Genomic DNA, 15,603 nt, shown 5'->3' on the forward strand with positions numbered 1-15,603 from the left:
CCTACTTATTCCCTATTGCTTATTTTCCTGATGAATTGTGTAGCATTGAGAATTCTAATCCCGTTTGTCATATTTTCTCTTGTGTTTGTTTTCTTTTCTTTGCCATCTACTGTGTTTGTGAATCCACTGAGCAATGTCTCACCTTGTCTGGTAAATCAAACACTCATCATAATTTGGGGCTATAGTGCCTTTCCTCAGAGTGTATCTGCTAACCCATTGGACCCATATATTTTAGCAGGTTTTAGCAATTTGGCCCAGTAAGCTAACCTGGTTGTATTCCTCAACCAGGTTGCCTATTGATATTTTCTTCACACCTAAGCATGAAGGAGATGTGAACTTTAATTTGATCTGCAATGTGAAAAGGAAAGCCCATCCTCTCACTTTAAATGTCAAGGCTGAGGGCTACACTATGAATGTGGAGATCAAGTGCAAGGACAGGACTGGCTCAGTCACTCTCTTGACCCCCAACCAGACCAACATCATCAACTTTTATGAGGTAAGGGTGTAAAAGAGCCTCACTGTCTCTCAATTTCTATGCTGGCTAGGGAAGGTGGTATGAGTGAATATTAATGGAGCTTTCTGTTTCAAATGCCAAGGAGACTAGAACAGGAACATGTCAGGAGCAACTCCGTCCAGATTGTGTATGGTTATGATGAGAAGGATTTTTTATTTTATTTTTCAGGGTGTGGAGAGATGAATGCTTACATTAAACATATGAAAAGGATGTCTGACAACCAAGAGAGTTCTAAGAATGAAACTATCATGTTACTTTTGAAATATGAGGGTCCCTCAATACTTAATCACTCTTGCTGGAATATCTAATTGCATTAAGCTAATGATGCTCAACTCTTGATATCCCCTGAGATCCTTATTTCCCAAAATATATTTTTCCCTGATATATTATGTCTTGGTGACCTACTGCTGCCATAACAAAAAATACCAAGAGTGGGTAACTTTAAAGAACATAGATTTATTTTCTCAAACCAGGGTCTCACCCATATTGAGTCTTCCTGTGAGTATCTCTCTTAGTTTCTGGTGTTTGCTGACAATCCTTAATGTTCCTTTGTTTGTAGACAGGTCCTCACATGGCATCTATCTTTCCCCTGTGTGTGTGTCTCTGTGTCTAGTCTGCTCTTTTTAGAAGACATCACTTAGAAGTGATTAGGTTTAGGACCCATCCTACTCTGGTATGACCTAATTAACATACAAAAGAAAACTTCTGTTCCAAACAGGGTAACATTCATTGGTACAGGGGTTAGGATTTCAACAAAACTTTGAGGGGGAGAGGGGACACAATTTAATCCATAACATGTTACATAGCCTGATCACAGAGAATGGAACCATTGTTTGCAGTCGCTCAACATAATACTCTGTTCTCTGTCTCTCAGGTGGAATTAAATGAATGTGTCCAGTGTGAACTCAGCTTTATCAACACTGGAAAATTCAACTTCAGCTTCCAGGCAGAGCTATCTGGTTCCAAAGCCCTGCTGCAGTACTTGGAATTCTCTCCTGTCGATGGCACTGTGGATGTGGGGCAGAGTGTACATGCCACCCTGTCTTTCCAGTCATTTAAGAAGTGTGTCTTGAAGGGCCTGGAACTCAGAATCAAGGTGAGACCATTTAACATTGTTCAAACACTGAAAGCACATAGAGCATCCTGTCTTGAGAGGTTAATTCTCCTGCATGCTCCCCGTCTTTTGTGCTCAGCCAGAAGTTCCTGGCAGATGGTCATATTGGAGACTGTCCCACTATCTCTAGTGCAAAGTTCTCATGCATGGTTGAGGTACCTGGTGAATACCTGGCCAGAACCATGTCCCATGGCCACCTCTAGCTGCAGTGAGGATGGAAAATCAAGTCTTTTCACCTAGGCATATTGGCAGCCATCAGAGTACTGTTAGTAAGGAACCCATGGGGAGTGGGTATTGGGTCATAACTAGCAGTGTCTGCCTCAATCCTCAGCCTTCAAGTTGAATCAGTGCTGCTAGAGGGAAGCCAGAGCCAAGGAAGGGTCTGACTGCAGAGTAACCCACCTTGCTTTCTTAAACAATACTTTGACCTACTCTCAGATTCTCTGAGGATGGAGCCCTGAGACTCATATTTTTTAAAGCACCCTACTGCGTCCCTCATTCGCCCAAGTACTTAGTGCACTTACCTCCCACTTGCCATAATGACACTGTCCCTCCCCACAGATCAGCCACGGCCCAACATTTACATGCAGCATCACAGGCTGCTCTGTGAGCCCAGCCGTTCATTTCTCCTTTACCAGCTACAACTTTGGGACCTGCTTCATTTACCAAGCAGGAATGCCGCCCTACAAACAAACCCTGGCTGTCACCAACAAGGAAGAAACGTCCATGAGGTAAGTAGGCTTCACAGAGCCTCCAGATGATCCTACAGCTCCTGGTGGCTCCATACAGGTGAAGTCCTGCCAAGGCAGAAAAAGGAAAATTGTAGGAAAGAGGTGGGCATGAATCTTAGGCCCCCTTTTCCCACCACTAATACTTGGAATGCCTTGAGCTACTCTGCTAAAAATCCTTTTCTTAAAGTGGGTAGGGCAATGCCGAATGACCTGACGAGAGGTTCGATGGCTCCCATTTGCTTTCCCTATGTGGAAACTGAGGTCCAGAGAGTAAAAAACTAAACTTCTCAGACCAGTGACCTCGCAGTAAATGGCAGATCTGTACTGAGCCCAAGCCTTCTCATTCAAACCCAACCTCTCTGCACTACCCCTGTGTGGAATGTTTTAGTCCAGGCTCTAGGCCCTATTCCAGACCTAATGAAACAGAATCTCTAAGGACTGGCCCAGAGACCTGTGTTCACTCAAAGCCCTTTAGATTAGTACCATGCAGTAGAACTTTATGCTGTGATGGAAATGTTCTACACCCGCACCATCCAATATGGTAGTCTGTAGCTACATGTGGTTGTGGAGTACTTTAAATGTGGCTAATGCAACTGAAGAACCAAGTTTTTTATTCTAATTAATTTCAATTTAAATATATATATGTCTCCTGGATAGCACAGCTCTAGGTTCAAATCCAGGCTCTTCCCTAGCTATGTAATCTTGGGAAAAATTTTTAAACTTCCCATGCCTCTGCCACCTTGTCTGATATGGGAGCTAATAATAGTACCTCCTGTACAAGACTATTATGAGGGTTAAATTCGTTCATCTAGAGAGAGTACTTAAAACAGTACCTGGGACATAGGAAATTTTCATTGTTGTTAACAGCTATTGTTGTCAGTATTACCATTATTCTGAATATTAAATTGCTACAAAAATATCAGGTAGTTTTTAAATACTGATTAAAAATCTTATCTACCTACACTCTTGTATGATTTAATTTAATCTAAGTCTTACTTTGTTTAAAGCACTGACTTCTATTAATTGATCTAGCTAGACTCCTTCTCTAAATACTTATAAGGAAGACAGGAGTCCTGGTAGCACAGTGGTTAAGAGCTAGGCTACTAACCAAAAGGTTGGCAGTTCAACTCCACCACCTGCTCCTTAGAAACCCCCTGGCGCAGTTCTCTGTCCTATAAGGTCACTACGAGTCTGAGTTGACTCGACAGCAATGGGTTGGGTTGGGTTGGGTTTTATACGGCAGATAAAGAGAGGTTGTAACGGAGAGGTCTATGTGCCTTTCTACCCACAGGTGGAGTGGGATGGACATGGTCTTTCAAGATCCCTTCTAGTTGAGTAACTAGTAATCATAATAATAATAGTTCACCATTATGGAGTGTTTCTTCTGTGCCCTATTTACTGACTGCTTTTTTTTTTTTTTTTAGTCACTGTTCCGCTGCTATTCATAAGGTAGTCACTGTATCTAATGTAATCCTCACAACAACCCTGGGAGGTAGCTACCACCACCTCCATTTTACAGATGAGGAAACAGAGGCTGAGTAATTTGTCCAGAGTCACATAGCTAGTTAGTGGTAGAGCCTGGATCAGACTCCTGCCCGACTCCAGAACACACACTCCTCTCCACCATGCTTTGCTGCCTGATTACTTCTGGAAGCATTTCCTTCTTATGAGAGGGTACAAACCCACGAGCTGCATTATCCAGAAAGAGAGGATCAGTGGAGTGAAAGGAGCACAGGGCAAAGGATCATGAGATTTGAGTTTGAGACTTGGTCGGCCAGGATCTCAGGGTGTAATTTGGGATCATTTGACAGTGGCAAGGAGAGGGTGGATCATTTCTGAGGTCCCTTCCAGCTCTTAAATCCTAGGACTCCAGCAAACTGGGCAGCACGTCCACCAGTGCCCAGTCCTGGCAGAAAGGCAAGGGGAAGAAATCAGGTCCTTCAGGATCAGCCTGCTCAGAGCTCATACTTCTTCCTCTTGATTTTCTCCAGCATAGATTGTTTGTACACTAACACCACCTACCTCGAGGTGAACTTCCGAGTTGATGTGATAAAGCCAGGGAAGACACTGATGATTCCAATCACCTTCTATCCTCGAGAAAGTATCAGTTATCGAGAACTCATCCCCTTTGAAATAAATGGGCTTTCGCAACAGATCATTGAAATTAAAGGGAAAGGCACTGAAATGAAGGTAAGGGGCAGTTGGGTGGGGTGTTGGGAGTGGAGTCCTCAGGCTTGGTACCATCCTTCCTGCCTTTCCAGCCATCCTTGCCCACCTGAGCCCAGGCACACTTCTCCCCTCTGCACATTTACTCCCAGGCAGGTCTATTAGAGGCCAACCAGTCCCACTGAGGTGGTATCTGTAATAACACAAAGGGCAAGATATCAAATCAAACTCAGGTGAATCAGAGACCTTATCCAATGGCAGACTTCACCAGGTAATCACAGGCACTGGAGAAATATTCTTTTCTTGGAGGAGTCAAAGGCTATCAAATGTAGCATCCCAAGAACATCCTTTACTCCCGCGTTAGAACACATTTTATTTTGAGTAACGTATGCAGAGATATATGTTTCAGTTAAAGAATATCTTTTCTTTATACTCTTTTGAATAACTTTCTCCAGCCAGCAACAAATGCCGGGATTATATCTGATTAAGGTCATTCCTTCTATCCAGGAGCACCTGGAAGAGAGGAAGTGGGACATCCTGCTACTAATCCCTTTCTTCCCAGAGTCTGGTACATGCTCAAGGTGTCACATCTGGTGGGAGTATTTGCATTTTAATGGGGGGTTTTGGAAGATCCGAAAACCTTCCAAGATGCTCAGGAATAAATGGGACATTTCATCAACCAAGAGAAAATGGGAAAAGGGTATTCCTGGGAGCCTTTTCACAAGCCACAGGAGCAACTCTGGAGATGGTAGAGCACAGGGGTGTCTGGACCCAAGCCAGAGAAAGGATCTTTCCTGATAGCATTTGTTCATTCATTTGTTCATTCAGCTTTCATTGAGTGTTGGGTTCTTTGGGAGATCCGGTGGTGACTTAAATATGTGTTCACCAGCTCACAGGCTGGTGGGGGAGAAGCTGTTGGTTTTTTTAGAGCAAATGGAAACATGTAGGCTAGATTTAAAGATAGCTGGAAGGGAGGGGTACAGTTTAGTGACCTGTGGGAAGCTTTCATTGTGGGCCAGTGTCACCCTGAGGGCAAAGTGCGCCTTGACCTTGGTCTGATCTGGGCCAACATTTAGATCAGTGCCTTAGATAGTAAGGACTTGAGGTGTATCTAGTTCTCTCCACTTCTACTGCCACCATTCCAGTCCAAATCACTGTCATCAGCTCATGACTTTCTCTCATGTCCTCTTCCTGTCCATTCTCCACAGAGGAGCAAACCAGAGCACTCCCACAAAATACACATTTTTTTTTGAAAATAGAGTTATGTTTCATAACATACATCATTTATGCTAAAGTTAAGCTCACAGGTAATGGGTTTATTATTGTTATCTTTTTTTTTACTCTTTTAAAAATTTTTATTGTGCTTTAAGTGCAAGTTGACAAACCAAGTCAGTCTCTCATACAAAAATTTATATACACCTCCTAGTCACTCTCCCCCTGACGAGACAGCACACTCCTTCTCTCCAGCATCTATTTCCGTGTCCATTCAGCCAGCTTCTGCTCCCCTCTGCCTTCTCATCTCTCTTCCAGACAGGAGCTGCCCACATAGTCTCATATGTCTACTTGAGCCAGGAAGCTCACACCTCACCAGTATCATTTCCTATCCTATAGTTCAGTTCAATCCCTGTCTGAAGAGTTGGCTTTGGGAATGGTTCCTGTCTTGGGCTAACAGAACGTCTGGACACCATGACCTCCAGGGTCCTTCCAGTCTCAGTCAGACTATTAAGTCTGGTCTTTTTATGAGAATTTGAGGTCTGTATCCCACTGCTCTCCTGCTCCATCAGGGGTTCTCTGTTGTGTTCCCTGTCAGGGCAGTCATCGGTTGTAGCCAGGCACCATCTAGTTCTTCTGGTCTCAGGCTGAGGTAGTCAGGTTTATGTGGCCCTTTCTGTCTCTTGGGCTCATAATTACCTTGTGTCTTTGGTGTTCTTCATTCTCCTTTGCTCCAGGGGAGTGGAGACCAATTGATGCATCTCAGATGGCCACTTGCTAGTGTTCAAGACCCCAGACGCCACTCTCCAAAGTGGGATGCAGAATGTTTTCTTAATAGATTTTGTTATGTCATTTGACCTAGATGTCCCCTGAAACCATGGTCCCCAAACCCTTGCCCCTACTACACTGGCCTTCGAAGCATTCAGTTTATTCAGGAAACTTCTTTGCTTTTGGTTTAGTCCAGTTGTGCTGACCGTTCCTGTGTTGTATGTTGTCTTTCCCTTGACCTAAAATAGTTCTTGTCTACTATCTAATTAGTGAATATCTCTCTCCCTCCCTCCCTCCCCACTCTTGTAACCATCAAAGAATATTTCTTTCTCTGTTCAAACTGTTTCTTGAGTTCTTATAATAGTGGTCTCATACAAAATTTGTTCTTTTGCAACTGACTAATTTCACTCAGCATAATGCCTTCCAGATTCCTCCATGTTATGAAATGTTTCATGGATTCATCATCAAAATACACATTTGATTGGATCACTCAGGCTTCACTGGCTTCCCATTTCTCCCAGAACAACGCCCAACCCTCCCACCCCGAATGGCCTACAAGACCTTTTGCAACTGGCCACCTCGCTCCTCTCCAAACTCATATTCTCCCGCCACAGGCCTTGACTGGTCCATTTCCTCCAACTCAGGGCCTTGCCACAGGCTGTTGCCCTCTCTAGAGTACTCCCCAACCACATGGCCACCCTGACCCTTAAACTAACTAGATCCAACCCTCCCCTTGGCAATCAGTGTAAGCACGGCTTCCTCAGGGAGGCCTCCCCTGACTCCCAAGTCTTCAGTCCTCTGTAATGTGCTCTGAAAATACCCTGGGCTTTTCCGTCATCTCTCTTAACCCAGTTGTAATTATTTAATTGTGTGTGATGAGTTGTCTAGACGACATTTTACACACAGAAATGCACATGCAAAATGAAAAAGACAAACAGGCCTGACAAGCTACTTCTGAAAAACCTGCCTTTGTAAACCTTATGGAACACAGTTCTACTCTGATACACACAGGGTGGCCATGATTCAGAATCTACTCTACAATGAAAAAGGCAGACACCAAAAGAGGAGGAACCACCCTTGTCTCACCAGGATAGACACAGCATAATATTTATTTTTCTCATGAACTAACTAATCCTTTCCTGCTCTTTTTCTTGCCCCACAGATATTAGTCCTAGATCCAGCAAATAGGATTGTGAAATTAGGAGCTGTTCTGCCAGGACAGGTTGTGAAAAAGACAGTTTCCATCATGAACAACAGTCTCACCCAGCTTACATTTAACCAGTCAGTCCTGTTCTCAATTCCAGAACTCCAGGAACCCAAGGTCAGTGGTTGGGCTCCCAGTGGCCTCTTTGTGCTTCCCAGTGATAAGGATGCGGGGTTAGCTGCTCAAACTCGTGGTGCATCTACAGTGTGCCAGACCATTCTAAGAGCTTTCCATGAGCTGTCTCTGTTAATCTTCACAAAGCTGTGTCGGGTTAGTGCTTTCATTATTCTCATTTTACATACAAGGAAACTGAGGCTTGGAAAGATCATATACTTCTAAAATGCAACAAAAGGAAGCAGAAAGAGAACTGGACAAGATGGGATTTCACTGACGATATATCCTCATTGTAGAAAATTTGAAAAATAGAGAAAACCATAAAGATAAAAGTAAAATTTGCCCTTAATCTCAAACCCAGAATAACCACTGTAACATTCTGGGCCTATTTTACCGGTATTTATCCTGTGCATTTTTTTTACAAAAGCAAAATTATGATGTCTGTATTGTTTTTGAAAACTGCTTTTGCAATCTAGCAATATTTCATTAACATTCTCCATGTCATTAAATGTCATATGTTCATTTACAGTTCCATTATGGAGATGGACCAATTTTCTATTTGTGGCCATTTCACATCTTTTTAATTTTTTCATGTTAAAACAGCATTGTAATATCCATGTATCTGAACCTTTGTGTGTATCCATGACTCTGCTCAAGACACATTCCTAGAAGTGGGCTTGTCGGGTCAAATGAAGACTATGTTTTCAATGCACATTGCCAGTCTGCCCCTGAAAGGTTGTCCCACTTTACACTCCCACCAGCAGTGAGAGAATCATCCTTGTCCACCTCCTCGAGTTCCCCGGATAGAGACACTGCAGTCCTAACAACCTGCTGCCCATCTTACAATCATCAGTATCTAGGTGGCCCTTTGACAGTACACTGGATGTGTTTCATTCCAAGGCAGAGAGGCTGTATCCATTCCTTCATTCATTTCGCTCTTGCATTTATTCAATAAATATGTGCTAGATGCTGGAAATATTAATGTGAATATGATGTAGAGATTGGCCTGGTGGAGTTCACAGTCTTTTGGAGTTACAGACACATAAGCAATCCCAGGACAGCATGAAAATGCATAGTCTGAGTGTGGATTGGGAGCAGGACTACTCAGAGGAGGGATGAAACAGGTGTGGATCTGGGAGGAGGGCTCAAGGGGCCATGGAAGGCCTCACAGTAGAGAGAGGCCTGTACCGCGTTTTACAGGATAAAGAGGGGTCTCCCCGGCAGGCAGGTTGTGGAAGGGCATTCCTGCCAGGCAAAGGTGTGTAGGCTCCAAAGGGTCCAGTGCTGTTGGAAAACTCGATGTGGTTCAGTATGGCAGGAGCACTGTGGACCATCCGGGGATTTCAGGATACAGAAGAATTGCCTTTGAAAGTCCAGCCAAAGCCAGAAACTCAAGGGCCCATGTTGCCTACTTGGCTGTTCAGGGAAGGAGAGTAAACTTGTCACTTCCTTTTCCTCATTAATTCAAATAAAAGTCCTTGGCTCCAGTGGTCCAGGGCTCCTAACAGATTGGCCTTACCAGTGCTGCCTCTTTAGGTGATCATATTAAAGTTGCCAAATGGCCTGTCCTGGCACCATCACCTCGAGGGCAGCTCCAACATCGTTATGCTGGAGAAATCTCTAAGACCACTTTCCTATTTCAGCTTCTCAGCCCATTATCTCACTCCCTGCTGCCACTTTCCACTTGATTGTCAAAAACCTAAATGCTCAGAGAAATACCAAAAATCAGTGTATCTGAATATATTTATTGTGAGTAGATACATTTCAAATCAGGGACAGTGAAAGCAGGTTGTATAGGTTATTACTATGTTAATCTATCAGGAGATAACATCAAAGCAGGAGCAGGATTTCAGGGACCACTGGTTACAGAAACAGAATCACCGAAGACATACCATACATCCTAAAACACAGCCTTTAGTCAGCCCTTGGAGTTCCTGCTTCTGGAATCTGGCCACACATAGACAGTTTTCCAAGAGAACCCAAGGCCTAAGGCCAAATGATCTCCACTAAGCTGCTTACTAGGCTATCATTTGACCTGAAGTTAACTCCAGGGAACCAGTTCCTTCAAGGTACAAAAGGATACCTAAGGGCGATGGCCTGGGTGGGTCACCCCAATTCCATGAACCCAGAAATCTGGATTCCAGGAGAATCAAAATGATTTTTTCATGATGTTGACCACTCCACACTCTGAACCAAAGAGGGCTTAAGGATAAAGAAAATGTTGGCTTCCTTACAGTTTATTTTGATTTGATTTTTACCTGGACTAAGGAGAAAGAAAAGGCCATAGAAATTCAAGTAGTGGTTCTCAAACTTTAGAATTCTTGAGTCACCCAGGGTACTTTTGGAAATGCAAGTTCCCAGCTCTCCAAGGAGATTCTGATTTGGTTGGCTTGGGGCAGGGCCCAGGAAACTGCAAGCTCACGGAAGTCTAGTGCAGGTAGCCCAGGTACCAGGCTTTGAGAAACATTGGAGTGCTGAATGTTTTCTATTCCCAGTTACTATTTCTTCCCCAAGGGAGTTGGAAGGAAGAATGAGAAGTTCTCCTGTTATGAACAGGAGAGACATCTAGCTGCCCAAAATGGGTTGGAAAAGGAGTAGGAAAGGGAGTTAGCATTTATCAAGTTGCCTGTTATGTCCCACACATTTTATAGAGATGATCTCAGTCTTCACCACAGGTAAGTCTGTGGTACTATCCCTAGTGTACAGGTGAGGAAACGGAGGCTCAGAAAGCCTAAGTAACTTCCCCATGATTACACACCTGGTTACAGAGCAGGCATGGGATTTGACCCCAGGGCTATGGCAGCCCAGGAGCAAGGCCTCTGAGGCCTCCTTGCCCTCCACTTCCAAGCCTAGTTGTCTATCATTCTGTCCAGGTAGTCACCTTGACACCCTTCAACAACATCAGCCTGAAGCCCAAGGAAGTCATTAAGCTGGACGTGGTCTTTGCCCCGAAGAAACGTGTCCCTCCCTTCTCCGAGGAGGTATTCATGGAATGTATGGGGCTCCTGCGCCCACTATTCCTTCTCAGCGGCTGCTGCCAGGCCCTGGAGATCTCCCTGGACCAGGATCATCTTCCCTTTGGACCTGTCGTGTACCAGACGCAAGCCACGCGTCGCATCCTCATGTTGAACACGGGCGATGTGGGTGCCAGGTAGGAGATTGGTGCCCCACCCCTATGCTGGAACAGAGATGTCTGTCCCTGGACTTCACCTGGACTAAACACTTGTTTCGCAAGTGCAGCCATTTTTTATTTTTTCCCCTCCTTCCATCTCTATGACCCCATTCCTAAAATGTAACAGTGGTGGCTTCACCAGGGGGTTGCTGTTGCCATGATTACTAAAATTAATGTGATAGAGAACATTTGTTTAGTGCCTGTTATATGCCAGGCACTGTTCTAACAAGACCTTTACATGGCTCACTCATTTAATCCCAACAGTAATTCTATGAGATTGATACTAATACTAATCCATTTTACACACAGTGTACACTGAGGTACAAAGAAATAATGGTTCCAAGATTATACATTTAGCAAGAATTTACTATATGCAGGTACAATGCTGAGCGTTTTTATATACACTATCCCATTTAATTATCACAGACCCCTCTAAGATAAATGCTGTATTGTCCCCGCTGCACAGATGAAGTTGAGGCTCAAAGAGATTAGGCGACTTGCCCAAGGTCACACAGCCATGAAGTGAAAAAGACAGGATTGGAACCCAGGTAGATCCCTGCAGTTCTCCTTTCCAGTTTCACTCGGGCATGCTGACACGGCCACACAGGCTACACCCCACACGCCTCCAGGGGACACTCTTCACTCAGACCTCAGTGTGAATGGGCCCTGGAGGGGTGCAATGGGACAACCCTGGTGCTAGATGCACTGGCCTCACTGTCCACCTGTCTCCTGCTGGACCAAGTACCAGACCACAGAAGGAGGAAGACAAGGCCATCACAAAGAACACGCGCAACTCTCAGATGAAGGGATGTCCCCACCCTCCAGGGACTGTTCTCAGAGGCAGTGCAGGGAGTGCAACCATGTTCTCAGGAGAGCTTCAGTCTTAGGAGCCCAGCCACTTACTAGCTATGTGACCTTGGGTACATGTGTGTATGCATGTTCACATATGTGTTCTCCAGTGTGTCACTTATGGGATTTCACTATTCAGGGTGATAGGTAAGATACAGCCACTTCTCACCCATGATGCAGCTCTAAGAGCAAGCTGAATCAACTTATGCAGGAAGTGACCTTGGCCCATGTTCCCCACCTGCCTCTGCTTTGCCTGGCAGAATCATCTTCCTCCCAGGTCCCAGGACTCCAGGAAGGTTACTTTCCTAGCTCAGAGCTCAAGCAAAGTCTCTTGTTCTCAGTAGGATTGAGGACACCCTTGGGATAGTGATAAACTGCCTTCCTTGTCTTCTTTTGTCTTGGAAAAGGTTTAAATGGGATGCCAGAAAATTTGAGCCTCATTTCTCCATCAACCCAGAAGAAGGCTATATCACCGCGGGCATGGAGGTTTCTTTCGAAGTAACCTACCATCCCACAGAGGTGGGAAAGGAGAGTCTCTATAAAAACATGGTCTGCTTCATCCAGGGAGGCAATCCTCTGACTCTCACTCTGTCTGGAGTCTGTGTGGGACCACCTGCAGTAAAAGAGGTTAGTAACTGTCCAGGGACAGGCCAATAGCCAGAGTGAGCCCAGCAGGCCCTCTCATTCCTAGAACTCAGCCCGGCCTCCTAGAAACAAGTGGCTCTGTCTAATCAGTCTTCCATGCCTGGATCAAACTTTCAGGCCTGCTCCCTCCCACCACAGGGCCTTCGTACATGCTATTCCCGTTGCTGAACTATTCTTTCTCCCTTCTTCATTTAGTTATTTCCTATTCATTCTTCAGCTCTCAGCTTGAGTATTATGTTCTCAAGGAAGCCTATTGACTTCCCTGGCTAGATCAAATTCCATTACACACTCTATGAGTAAGGAGTTAACACCTTTCTCTTTCTCTATGGGGGAAAAATGACCTCTGCTTGGGTTAACCCTCTGCTAACCTTGTTCCTAGAAACCTAACAGTAGACTGTTAGCTTTGTTACTTGGCAGCATTGCTTCAGGTAAACCTGACACCTGATCTCCGTCTCTATAATTTCGTTATTTCAAGAACATTACATAAATGGAATCATACAGTGTGCTGTGAACATGTATGTACAAGTCTTTGTAAGGAAATATGCTTTCATTTCTCTTGGGTAGATGCCTAAGAGTACGATGTCTAGGTCATATGATAGATCTATGTTTATGTTTTTCAAGAAACCACCAAACCGTCTTCCAAAGTTGTTTGATTTTGCATTCCCATCAGCAATATCTGAGATTTCGAGTTGCTCCGCATCCTCACCAGCACTTAGTATGGTCAGTTTTTAAAATTTTAGCCACACTAATAGGTGTGTAGCGATACCTCACTATAGTTTTAGTTTACATTTTCCTAATGACTAATGATGTTAAGCATCTTTTCAGGTATTTATTTGCCATCTATGTATCTTCTGAAGTGTCTGTTAAAATCTTTTGCCTATTTTTAATTGGGGCTGTTTTTTTCTTATTACCAAATTTTAAGAGTTCTTTTTACATTTAGATCTTCAATCTAATCGAATTAATTTTTGTGAGTTCAAGGTATGAATCAAAATTTGTTTGTTTTTACGTATGGATATCCCATTATTCCAGCAAAGATTATCTTTCTCCATTGAATTGCCTTTGAACCTTTGTAAAGAAATCAATTGACTCTGTATGTATGAATCTACTTTGGACCTCTGTTTTGTCCATCTGACTATTTTTACACCACCACCACACTGTCCGTATTGCTAAATCCAATGTTTGGTTCTCATTCCCCATCTTACTTAAACTGTCAATAGCTTTTGACATCCTGAATCAATCTCTCCTCCTGGAAGTCCCTCTATCGCTTGGCTTCCAGGGAACCACCCTCTCCTGGTTTTCCTCCTGCCTCACTGGCTACTCCTTCTCATCTCCTGATTTTTCTTAACATTGGTGTACACCAGCCAGGAATTAGTCCTTAGATTTCTTCTTTTTTCTAAATACGCTCACTTCCTGATGAAAGAATCTAGTTTCTTGTCCTGAAAAAATATCACTAGAGTGACAACTCCCAAGTCTACAGCCTCAACTTGAACCTTTCTCTTGAACTTGAGATTTATAAATTCCACCGCCCGCTTGATGTCTAATTGGTATCTCATACTTAACATGTCCAAACCAGAACTCCTGGTCTCTCCCCGAAATCTGCTCCTTCCACAGTTAACCTACCTCATTAAGTGACAACTCTGTCCTTGTAGTTGCTTAAGCTAAAAATGTTGAACTCATCCACAAATCTTCTTTTTTTTAATAATTTTTATTGTGCTTTAAGTGAAAGTTTACAAATCAAGTCAGTCTCTCGCACAAAAACCCATATACACCTTGCTACACACTCCCAGTTACTCTGCCTCCACTCTCTCTTTTCGTGTCCATTTCGCCAGCTTCTAACCCCCTCCACCCTCTCATCTCCCCTCCAGGCAGGAGATGGCAACATAGTCTCAAGTATCCACCTGATCCAAGAAACTCACTCCTCACCAGCATCCCTCTCCAACCCATTGTCCAGTCCAATCCACGTCTGAAGACTTGGCTTCGGGAATGGTTCCTGTCCTGGGCCAACAGAAGGTCTGGGGACCATGACCACTGGGGTCCCTCCAGTCTCAGTCAGACCATTAAGTCTGGTCTTATGAGAATTTGGGGTCTGCATCTCACTGCTCTCCTGCTCCCTCAGGGGTTCTCTGTTGTGTTCCCTGTCAGAATAGTCATTGGTTATAGCCAGGCACCATCTAGCTCTTCTGGTCTCAGGATGATGTAGTCTCTGGTTCATGTGGCCCTTTCTGTCTCTTGGGCTCATAATAACCTTGTGTCCTTGGTGTTCTTCATTCTCCTTTGATCCAGGTGGGTTGAGACCAATTGATGCATCTTAGATGGCTGCTTGCTAGCGTTTAAGACCCCAGATGCAGGATGTTTTCTTAATAGATTTTATTATGCCAACTGACTTAGATGTCCCCTGAAACCATGGTCCCCAGACCCCTGCCCCTGCTATGCTGACCTTCGAAGCATTCAGTTTATTCAGGAAACTTCTTTGCTTTTGGCTTAGTACAGTTGTGCTGACCTCCCCTGTATTGTGTGCTGTCTTTCCCTTCACCTAAAGTAGTTCTTATCTACTAATTAGTGAATGCCCCTCTCCTACTCTCCCTCCCTCCCCCCGCCTCGTAACCACAAAAGAGTATTTTCTTCTCAGTTTAAACTATTTCTCAAGTTCTTATAATAGTGGTCTTATACAATATTTGTCCTTTTGCAACTGACTAATTTCACTCAGCATAATGCCTTCCGGGTTCCTCCATGTTATGAAATGTTTTACAGATTCATTACTGTTCTTTATCGATGCATAGTATTCCATTGTGTGAATATACCATAATTTATCCATTCATCCATTAATGGGCACCTTGGTTGCTTCCATCTTTTTGCTATTGTAAACAGTGCTGCAATAAACATGGGTGTGCATATATCTGTTTGTGTAAAGGCTCTTATTTCTCTAGGATATATTCCAGGGAGTGGGATTGCTGGATCGAATGGTAGTTCTATTTCTAGCTTTTTAAGGGAGCGCCAAATCGATTTCCAAAGTGGTTGTACCATTTTACATTCCCATCAGCAGTGTAGAAGTGTTCCAATCTCTCCACAGCCTCTCCAACATTTATTATTTTGTGTTTTTTGGATTAACGCCAG

At 43.9% G+C, this 15,603-nt stretch overlaps 1 protein-coding gene across 9 annotated transcripts in view; it reads left to right on the forward strand.

Annotated features, from left to right (window-relative positions):
- HYDIN (HYDIN axonemal central pair apparatus protein) overlaps positions 1-15,603 on the forward strand; it is a 443,907-nt gene that overhangs the window by 414,045 nt on the left and 14,259 nt on the right. For 8 of the 9 annotated variants that reach the window (XM_049863606.1, XM_049863605.1, XM_049863611.1 and 5 more), the window contains 7 exons: positions 289-496; positions 1,389-1,610; positions 2,190-2,359; positions 4,351-4,549; positions 7,668-7,826; positions 10,697-10,974; positions 12,252-12,471. In XM_049863606.1, coding sequence (XP_049719563.1) covers positions 289-496; positions 1,389-1,610; positions 2,190-2,359; positions 4,351-4,549; positions 7,668-7,826; positions 10,697-10,974; positions 12,252-12,471 — 1,456 coding nt within the window. Of the gene's footprint in view, positions 1-288; positions 497-1,388; positions 1,611-2,189; positions 2,360-4,350; positions 4,550-7,667; positions 7,827-10,696; positions 10,975-12,251; positions 12,472-15,603 lie in introns of those variants that run through there. The other variant, XM_049863614.1, reaches the window with a different exon arrangement.

Source organism: Elephas maximus, chromosome 21, assembly GCF_024166365.1.
Source record: "Elephas maximus indicus isolate mEleMax1 chromosome 21, mEleMax1 primary haplotype, whole genome shotgun sequence".
In the NCBI taxonomy this organism is placed as follows: Eukaryota; Metazoa; Chordata; class Mammalia; order Proboscidea; family Elephantidae; genus Elephas; species Elephas maximus.